Below are 10,105 nucleotides of genomic sequence, written 5' to 3'. Positions count from 1 at the left end.
AAGGGCATATTTTGTCAAATTTACAATGCATGAGCATACGTGTGCACACATACAGTTGTTTGCTATCACTTTGTGCGTTGAAAAGAGCTGTTCGCTGTAGCGCTCTCCGCTCTCTCGCTCTCTAACAAAAATTCGAGAGAGCCTGGAGCCATCTATAGAGCCACGGCGAAAAAATCGTGTGCCAAAAAATCGTATGGCGTTACGCATCTTGTTATTCTAGGGTCTTTGGACGTGTGCTGGTGAGGGAATGTGACCGAAACGTTGCCCGATCAAACGATCGTAAAACTACGATCAAGTGACAGCTGGGATTGCACACAGTTAATTTATGTTCTTGTTATGTGAGAGGCTTACGAAATCACACCACCCTAACACGAAGAGCTTATGCTGACTACCTCGTCTCTGAACAGCGGATGCAACTCCTTCCAAGTTCCAGAACAAGGGTGCCTATATGCCTAAGTAACAACCATGATGTGTTCCCATCGAGGAGCACAATGTCTTATTCGATTTTTTGGCTGCCGTCTTCGTTTACGGTTTTTGCAAAGTTTGTGCCCAGAGAATGAAATTTGCCGACGTATCCTTACGAAAGTACACACAGTATACATTGTGCCAACTGGATGTGTAGTTGGTTCTCTTGGAAATTATTATAGTTTGATTGCCGGTAGATGTCACGACGAGTGAGTTTATATGATTATTTAAGGGCGCAAAAAAAAACGCAGCCCTTTTAATAAAGTGTTTCACCCCGAGAATTAAATTTTGCGTTCAAGATCGATGTTAAATTAATTATTTATTCAGGGATGATGATCTTTGATATTGGTAGGTATCGGCGGATATTGAATGCTCATTTCCCGAATGAAAGCCATTTGTTAAAACTTACGTGCCACACCTACACGTTTAAAATTGTGTGCTAATATATAGATTTTTTGACCCCCTTCAATGTCAGCTATTTTTGGTATATTCCAATTGGTTTTCAGTCGGCTTATGTATACAAACTTATTTAAAATAGCAAATAGTAATGCTAATGTATACTCATAGCATTATAGTTGTAATTTGCAGAACTTTATTGAACCGAGTTCCATGCTTAAAGCAGTAAATTACTTTTAATAATAATTTTGTCTCTGGTTTATTATTTCGACTTAAATTTGGACCTTAAAGTGATTTTGAAACCAAATGCAAATAAAAATTTAATAAAGCTTGACGACAACGCAAGCATTAACTAAATATGCTGTCATCCCAGTGTACACTAATAGTGTGTAGATAAAAGCTTTTAATGCGCGAGTTTTCCTCATTAGCTAAAAGAATGGCGCTTAAATTCGACTGGAAAGAAAATATATGAGCAGGCCGATGGCAACACAGCCAAGAGGTAGAAAGCGGCATAGTAACTCTTGTTTACTAAATGGGATGTGTTTATGCTTTAAGTGCAGCTCAGAGATTTCTTTGCGAAGCTGCATGTTGTTAAGCTCCGAATTTTCAAGAAGCTCTTTGTAAACAATTAGTTCTTCTTCATTTTCTACGTTGGGGTTATTAATGGTTGCAATGTCCTCATTCCAAACACCTTCTGTGCTATCTCGATTATCAATTAGCTCTAACGTCTCACGCGGTAAACTGTTTTCCTCTTCCTGCAAGTTTGTTGCAAAATTGTGATCAACGCCTTTCTCAAGCTGCTTCTTTAATAGCTCAATTTGTCCTTGCAGGAAGTGTATTTCACTTGTTAAATGAGCTGTTTTTTTCTTGTACGTATCACATTCCTCTTGTAACATATCAATTGCCTGCTCCGTCGGTAATGCATTTGGAATATTAAGATTTTCCTCAACGTCTACAAGCTTTTCCTTACTTTCCGCATTAGGGGCTGACAATTTCGTTGCAGCCGAATCCTCTAAAATTGTATGTGTAGTTGAAGAATGGTTTTTAAAGTGATCCACGATTTCGGATGTATTTCTGCTAACGAACTCTGTTGGAACTGAATCGTTTGCCATATCCTCCTCCTCCTTAACTTTGCATTCAAAGGCTTCATCGTCACCATTAAAAATAGCTTTAAGCACTGAAGATCCTTCTTCTCCCTTGCCAAGATCGGAGTTCTTTAGCAATCTTAAGACGTTCGATTTATAATTGCCTTCTTCTAAATCGGGATTACTTAGTTTTAGCTTCTAGAATTAAATAGGAATATATTAATATATAATAGCATTAAGACTGCTATAAGCATTACCCTTTTTTTCGTTTCAGACAACACATTTTTAGCTGGTGACACAGACAAAATATCATCGTCAGAACTTTCATTATCATCCCTTTCATTTAGCGCTCTATCTTGAGCGTGGTCATAATCGTCAAGATTTATTGTATCTAAGTTTTTTAAGACAATTCGCTCCTTCAAATGTTCAGTATCAGACTCAGATAAATCGCGATGGATTCGCGAGACCTGCAGACGAAGCTCCTTAAGCTCGAGCTCCTGCGTCGTCAGCTTTCCATTTAGCACCTCTAAGCTGCGTGATTCTTGCTCTTTAGCCTCTTGTTCTTGGCGCACTGACTCCTTCTTGAATTCCATGTACTCCTGCTGAAGTTCCTCTAACCGGGTATTGAAATCAGTCAGCGTCTGCTTTAGTGTTAGAACTTGAGCGCGAAGTATGCCGCACTCGTTTTCAGAAGTGGCGTAGGCCATCTCCATCTTAGAGAGCATTTGCATAGCATCGCAGCGTTCCTGGTAGACCTTCCGCAGGGCCTCTTTGGCAGTCAACTGGTACGTTGTTTTGTCCTCAAGAAGCTTTACAATCTATTGAAGACAAAGAGAGAAATATTAAAAAAAAAAAATCAAATTTTACCAAAATATACTTAAAATTTTTTGCAGACAAAATTTTAATATTCAAAGGAGCTACTGACCATTAAGTCGGAAAAAGGTCCTCTTCGAGTTTTTTAAACCCATTTATAAGGGTATATTAATTTCTTTCAAAAAGCTAAAAGGTTGAATTTTCGAGCTATAGAATATTTCCTGTATTCGGTACCTTTTTGTTGTTTTGTCTTATTTCACGCACAAGTTTAAAATCGCATATTCGTATGGTCTCAATTTGCTTGCCTATCTGTATTTTTACCGTTCTGTATGAGTTCTTTGTTTTAGAGCCCTAGAGCACATGTATGTACAGTTTGTCAAGAAACTGTTTACACACTGTAAAATAAGTTGACTTTTTGACTTTAAAGCTAAAAATAAAGGGTTTTTTGCTTAATTAAACGCAATTTTTTTATAAAATATTATTAAACAATATTTATTTTACTTATAAATCAAAAAACAAATTAAAAATATTAAATATACAAGAAAATAAACAACAAATTCCAAGTTTACACACTTTTGAGACTGTCAAGAAACTCTTTACACAAAACACTAAATCGAAGTTTAATCCTAAATTTTTTAATTATTTTATTAAAATTTTAAAAGTTTTGGTATGTAGTATGTTCCCCATTGGCTTTAGCTACAAGTTGAAGCCTTTTTTTCATGGATTGGACAAGTTTTTGCAGGTCATATTCAAACGGGATCTTTTCACACTCTTCGACTATTACAGTCATAAGCTGTTGTTGTGTTTTAGGTCCCTTTTTGCCACCTTCTTCTTTAAGTAGGTCCACAAATTTTCAATGGGGTTCAGATCAGGACTCTGAGGGGGCGTATCGATCACTTTACCACAGTTATTAAGGCGCCAGGTGCGTACATTGCACTCTTTATGTTTCTGATCATGTCTTGGTAAAACTTAAAATTTGGCTTGTTGTTGCTAACCAGACTAATTTTTTCTACACTGGCCTTCAAATTTGTTTTCTAACATTTCTAGATATTGCACGGCATTTATTGTGCTCTCAATTAAGGCTAGTTTTCCCACTCCACGGCTGGTGATACAGCCCCACACCATCAGTGACATTTTTCCAAATTTTATCGTTGGAATGATATTTTGTTTTTCTAGCGCACTCAACGGTTTGCGCCATACTCTGCTTGGCCCGTCGTTATAAAAGAGCATCATTTTTGTTTCGTCACCAAATATGACGTCATCCCAGTACTCTTCCGCATGATCTATCATGCTCACAGCGAATAAATGACGCTTTTCAATATTGGCATCTGACAGCAAAGGGTTTTTCCTTGCAACTCTTGAAGAGTACCTATGGCGTAGGATGACTTGGAGCACAGTTTCGTGTGACACAGCTAGGTGACATTCTTGCCTGATATCCAGAGCAAGTGATCTGACCGAGATTCGGGGGTTCGCAATCACTATTCGCATAATAAAGCGGTCTACACGCTTTTTAATTTTAATTTTCCGCCCACCACCACTCTTAGGTTCAAGCCTGCCCTCTTTTTCCGAGCCTTTTAAAACATTGTAGACGGTCTTACGGGATACAGGAAACATTTATACTAATTCTGGAAAAGATTTTCCCAACTGGTGGTTATAGTTTATTAATTGGGTAACTTTAAAAGTTAATCTCTTTCCAGGCATTTTATTAAATTTAATAATTCGCTTTAAGCACGTTTGATCAGCAAAATTTCACAAGCAAAGTCAACAAAATTTCAATAGAAGCGTTGTAAAAAGCAATGCAAAGCCAAAAATAACGGAAAAATCGAGTTCGTTCTAAGAAAAAGAACAAAACAAAGTAGGAAAACAAAATGTGTAAAGAGTTTCTTGACAGTCTCAAAAGTGTGTAAACTTGGAATTTGTTGTTTATTTTCTTGTATATTTAATATTTTTAATTTGTTTTTTGATTTATAAGTAAAATAAATATTGTTTAATTATATTTTATAAAAAAATTGCGTTTAATTAAGCAAAAAACCCTTTATTTTTAGCTTTAAAGTCAAAAATTCAACTTATTTCACAGTGTGTAAACAGTTTCTTGACAAACTGTATATACATTAGAATATAACTCTTTTAATTCTGTAAATTAGAAAGTGTGGGGTGGGAAACAGCTTTTGGTATCAAATAGGAGTCCCTTATTTTGTACAAAAATAATAGCAATGATCTGTTCGTATCAAATGTGAGGATTGGGTCAGCAAAGCACAATTTGTTTAAGGATTTATTTTTTCTGTTATATAAAAACTGAGAAAAAAAGAGAAAATATACTTTAACCTAAAAATTAGAAACAAATAAAAAGTAACGTTTACAAAATATGTATAACAAATTACTCCACTGGCACCAATCGGTGGCACCAAAATACCATTTGCTCACAATTAAAATACAATACACCTTATACAAATGATTATAATTAATGCGTATTCAAATAATAAAAATGAAGGAATCAATGAATGAATAACAAAATGAAACTCTAAAGCCATTATATACTGCTTTGTTTTAAAGGCACAACCACTAGATATAATTTGATGGGACCGAATTAAATTGCTTAGATTCAGATTTGCTTAATTTTTGTGCATTAAACATTTTGATTATGTTTGTAGTTAAGACAATTCATTATAAGATTTGGTTCAATTTATTTTATCTTGTCCGGTTTGGGAAACAGATTTATTAAAAATTTGCATATTGAAATCTTTAAATTAAAAGGAAAACACAAGTGTGCAAAAATGGTTTTTTAGAGATTCCGTTATACAGGCTAACGGAAAGGTGTGTACGTATTTATGAACAAACTTTTTTAATTGTTCGTGTGAAAGGTTTTTGAGGTTTTGCTTAGTTTCATGCTTAATACCAGTATTCTTGCTTTCATAGTTGTCCAGGATCACAGGATAAAATTGTAAAAAATAAACAAAGGCTTAATTTTTTAATCGGTCGCTAATGGGACTTACCTCGTTTCGCAGTGCATTCTCTGGAATGTTCTTTTCCATCATTTGCAGTTTCTTTTCCAGAATATTTATCTTGTGAAGCAATTGGTCTTCAGTGATCATGCTTTGCCAACACATCGCAGAGTTCTTTCTGGTGTTATCAAGGACGCCTTGCAAGCTGCTTAATTTAGCTTTCAGAGATTTTTCCCTTTGTGCAGCCTCTTGGAGGAACGAGCTTAGGCGCTGCACTTCATCAAAGCTGATTCGGTTAGGCACAGTCAACATCATCTGCTCTGCCTCAACTGAAATGGCCTCTTGTCCATTGGGTAGAAAGAGGGCGACACGGGCCAGGATACACCCGTGTACCTCCTGACGTGAATTCTCAATTACCTCAACGCCGAACTTCACAATATCGCCATAATGTAGTTCCGCTGGATCACTACCCAACTTGTTGTCGTTAATAAAGGTACCGTTGCTGGATTTTGTGTCTTTGACCCAGAATTTACCGTCTGGAGTGTACCACAAAATCGCATGGTTTCTTGACAATACTTTACAGTCAAATATAGCGTTCCCCTCACCCGCCTTACTTTTAGCTATAAGGCGGCCCACCTTGCAATCCTGGTTGGGCTGCAGCAATATAGATCTCGTTTCAAACTTGTGCGACTTTGGTTCACATAGGAGTACGATTTTTGCTGCACCCTTACATGGCGTTGGGGCAGACTCCAATCCTATGTCTAGATCTACGCCAGAAGTTGGGGGCACTGAAGAGACTTGTAAAGTGCCGCATTCCGATGCCACCTCCCTTTGTAAAGCACTATTGTTTAGTACTCCTAGTGGGCTAAACAGACTGCAGGCAGTAGTTACTCGAACTCCAACCCCGGTGTTATTTGCATTCAGCACAGAGTTCATGGCCATATTCATAGCATGCTGGGAAACTTCAGCCGGACGTCGGTCAATACATACTGTGTTGGAATCACAAAGTTCCATATTATTATTTTCCTGGTTCTTCGTGGACGCCTCGTTGTTACTATCAGCCATATCTTCTTTTATGTCCATTATATGAAAGAAATTGTCCTGCTCCAAATTTTTTTCAGTTTCCATGTTTAAAGCGTATTGCGCCTCCTCTGGCTTCACAGCAGGTTCTTCCCCGGATGGATATCTGGTCGTCTGAGGTAATTCCGTGGCCGTGTCGGTTGTGCCAGTTCTGTTTAATGCCGTTGATCCGACTGCTCCTGATGCTGGCGTCGGCGATAATGAACTTGACGTCTGGTCTTCATCAACATTATTTTTTAACCACTCATTGCACACCAAGACCATTACTTTACATCCAAACAAACCTTTGGGGATACGAGAACAAAAGCGGATTAACAAGTTAGTAATTAGTAATACACGAGTGGCTGCTGTTTGACAAATCCGACTAGCCGAAACATTGACAATGAATCCAAATTTTAAAGGCCTGCTTTAATTTAATGTAACTATAAAATTTGTCTTTTCCCGATGAAAATTTGAAAAGGTTTCCGACCACATAAGATATACACACATATGTAAATGCATACATACATACATACATACATACAGAATGAATTTGCATTTGATACAAAAATATGTACGTTCAATAGCAATGTTTTCAAGAATTATTGTAAACAAAAAACTATGCCATTAGTTGGTCATTCTTATGAATTAAGCAATTTTCGAGTTAAGGATGTGCCGATTAATTACGACAACTTAAACCAGGCATTAAAAATGTTTGGAACGGTTGGAAATTGTTTACTTTTTTGATTTAAAAATAAATTATATGGTACGGGGAGGACCGCTTAAGTTCAAGAACATTAAATTCGCAATAATATAAATGTTTGATATTGCGCAACGTTTTTACCTTTATTTTACAATGCACGCTTGGCTTACCTTGGAATTTTGTAATTTTCCTGTATTAATTGTTGCAACCTTCTACCCGTGTTTTTTAGTTTTCTTTAACTTTGAACAATTGTTGTACAAAAACACCTGGTTTCGCGGTAAATTTGTGTGCATACTTAAAATATTTCCGTCAAAATAGCGACAATCAACTGGTGATGAACACGGAACGATGAAAAAAGCGCTAAGCATTATTGTATATAATAATATACAATATACCAGTTTATATACCATATACCAGTTTCTATGTTGACATGCAACGATAGAACCATTCCATTCTGCAATTTCATTTCCAATAAATACAAACAATAATTTTCTAAAATTTTTATAAGAAATAAGATTTAAGAATTTTAAAATGTTTTAGAGCAATGTCGTATGCTAGAAAGGTTAAGAGTATGTTTGTAGTCGGCATACAAATGTTCTGCAATTACATTTCCAATAAAAAGAAACAAATAATTTTCTAAAATTGTTATAATAAGAAAGGAGATTTCGGAATTTTAAAATGTTTTAGAGCAATGTCGTATGCTAGAAAGGTTAAGGGTATGTTTGTAGTCGGCATAAAAATGTGTTTCCGAACCTTAAAGTATAGTGTACTCCTGATCATAAACACTATTCGATCAGGTCCGGTCTGTCTGACTGAAGGCTGTGATCTCGCAAACTACAAAATAGAGCTGGAAGAAACATCGGAGATAGCGCTACATAGATATTTAAAAAAAAATCGGAAACATCGAAATTTTCGGACATCGATGTTAGATTTTTCTGTTTTACCCATCACCATTTGCAGGGAAAGATCTTGCTAAGCTAATCGGCTAATGGCAAGACAGACAAATGTATTAAGTGGGGCAAGACACCAAACAAGTGCGAATAATACTAACTTGTCTTGCCACGTAATGAGGATACATATTAATTTAACAGTCAGTGAATTGCCACAAAGGCAACAGCAGTCAATTCTGTCATTTATTGACAAAATAATGAAACGTTGACGAATCGAAAACAAGTGCTCTACGCTACTACATTGGCTCAGACTTGCGCGGATTCGGATTTCGACGAAACAACTTATTTTTCTGAAAACATTGCAAACTTAATCCGCACAGTAATTGATGAACGCCCATATAGTTTGAAACAATAGAAATAGGTTATAGAAAATAAAATATATATGTATAGAAAATCCAGTTGGAATGGCGCGTTTTACCTGCTGAAACGATTTTTGATTACAAAGGTTGCTATCGCAACTGTTCTACTGAACCAAAGTCTCTAGAATAATAAAGAATTATTGTAGTGTCTTTGACTGAACACTCTCAAAGGGTTGGTTATTGCCGTAAATATCGAATAAAATATTCATTTTCGAGGATTTGAAGGCAATACTTTAACCTTTAGAGCATGCAACGGTTAAAGTTTACAAATTGTTCAAAATTGTGGGCGTGACCGGGTTGACGGCTTTTGGTCGTTAGAGTAGGCGTGTAAAAAGTTTTTGGCATATCGATATAAATTTTAGCGACTAATAGAATTATGAAAAAAATATCGAAAAAAGGTTTAAAAATGTGTGTTTTGCGCGGCATTTTTGGGAGGTTTTAGGGCGTTAGAGTGGGGCTGGCAGGTTTGTGTGCGTGGCAACATGGGTCAACCAACTTGCGCTGCGTCTTTTTCTGTGTTCTAGCTTTTTAAAATTCCTGGGATCTCGACGTTCATACGGAGAGAGGCCAGATAGACTCGGCTATTGATCCTGATCTAGAATATTTACACTTTATATGGTCGGAAACGCTTCCTTCTGCCTGACATACTTTTCAACGAATCTAGTATAACCTTTTACTTTATGAGTAACGGGTATAATGAGTGCATATCTTAATTATAGTTTGCAGCTTTATCGATGTTTGTTTTATTTTCTTTTAAATTGAATTCATTTTTCATTATAATTTTTGTGTTTGACGAGAAAGTAGTTTTAAGTTTCATTTTGATTTTCAGGCAATAAAAACACCAAAGTATGAATTTTAAATTTATAAAGAACTTTTACCCATTTTGATTTAGTTTTGGTATTCATTTTTAATATGATAATGACTAAAATACATTAAAAAACACCCTTAAAAATTTCGATGTATTGATACATCGATGGAGGTAAACATCAATGTTTTTCCAGCTCTACAAGACAGCTAAAATACGGGATTATCGATACTGTCGCCGTTCGAGTGGATTTGCCTTCAACGGCTACTCTCCTTGGATCCCGAAGGAAAGGAAAGACTCTTCCTGGCAGTAGTAGTGTGGCGCCCAGACTGAAGCCCGGTCTGGCATCACGGCGAAAACAGGTACTAACGCCAAGACCTTTCCTGGAGGACGATATCTTCTGATATTGTCAGACTGGACACACTCCAAGCGCTTTCAGCAAAGATCACCGACTTACCGAGCAACTACGTCAACATATCAGGGCAGCCCGACCTACTCCTGCAGCGCATCATGCTAAACCACCTGTTT

At 36.6% G+C, this 10,105-nt stretch overlaps 1 protein-coding gene across 2 annotated transcripts, besides 1 other annotated feature; it reads right to left on the bottom strand.

The window, feature by feature from the left end:
- Window positions 1-228: part of a mobile genetic element that runs on past the window's edge.
- Window positions 229-1,042: 814 nt separating this feature from the next.
- Slmap (Sarcolemma associated protein) lies at window positions 1,043-7,814 on the bottom strand. 2 transcript variants are annotated; one of them, NM_001042934.2, is made up of 4 exons: window positions 7,634-7,814; window positions 5,753-7,065; window positions 2,204-2,764; window positions 1,043-2,144 (listed from the first exon to the last, which is right to left on the bottom strand). In NM_001042934.2, exons 2-4 carry the CDS (start codon window positions 7,043-7,045, stop codon window positions 1,305-1,307), a joined length of 2,694 nt encoding a protein of 897 aa, NP_001036399.1. In that variant the 5' UTR covers window positions 7,046-7,065; window positions 7,634-7,814; the 3' UTR covers window positions 1,043-1,304. The 2 variants fall into 2 exon arrangements, with proteins under 2 accessions (NP_001036399.1, NP_001036397.2); NM_001042932.2 differs by lacking the exon at window positions 7,634-7,814 and having other exon boundaries at window positions 5,753-7,136.
- Between the last annotated feature and the right edge of the window lie 2,291 nt (window positions 7,815-10,105).

Source organism: Drosophila melanogaster, chromosome 2L (assembly GCF_000001215.4).
Source record: "Drosophila melanogaster chromosome 2L".
NCBI lineage: Eukaryota > Metazoa > Arthropoda > Insecta > Diptera > Drosophilidae > Drosophila > Drosophila melanogaster.
The sequence above is the reverse complement of the archived record's forward strand: the minus strand, read 5'-3'. Positions and strand labels throughout refer to the sequence as shown.

Coding starts and splice junctions, on each gene's coding strand:
- Slmap (NM_001042934.2), bottom strand. CDS start 7,045: ATGGTCTTGGTGTGCAATGAGTGGTTAAAAAATAATGTTGATGAAGAC. Junction 2,765..5,752: donor AGAATGCACTGCGAAACGAG/GTAAGTCCCATT, acceptor TGTCTTCAATAG/ATTGTAAAGCTTCTTGAGGA. Junction 2,145..2,203: donor TGTCTGAAACGAAAAAAAGG/GTAATGCTTATA, acceptor ATTTAATTCTAG/AAGCTAAAACTAAGTAATCC.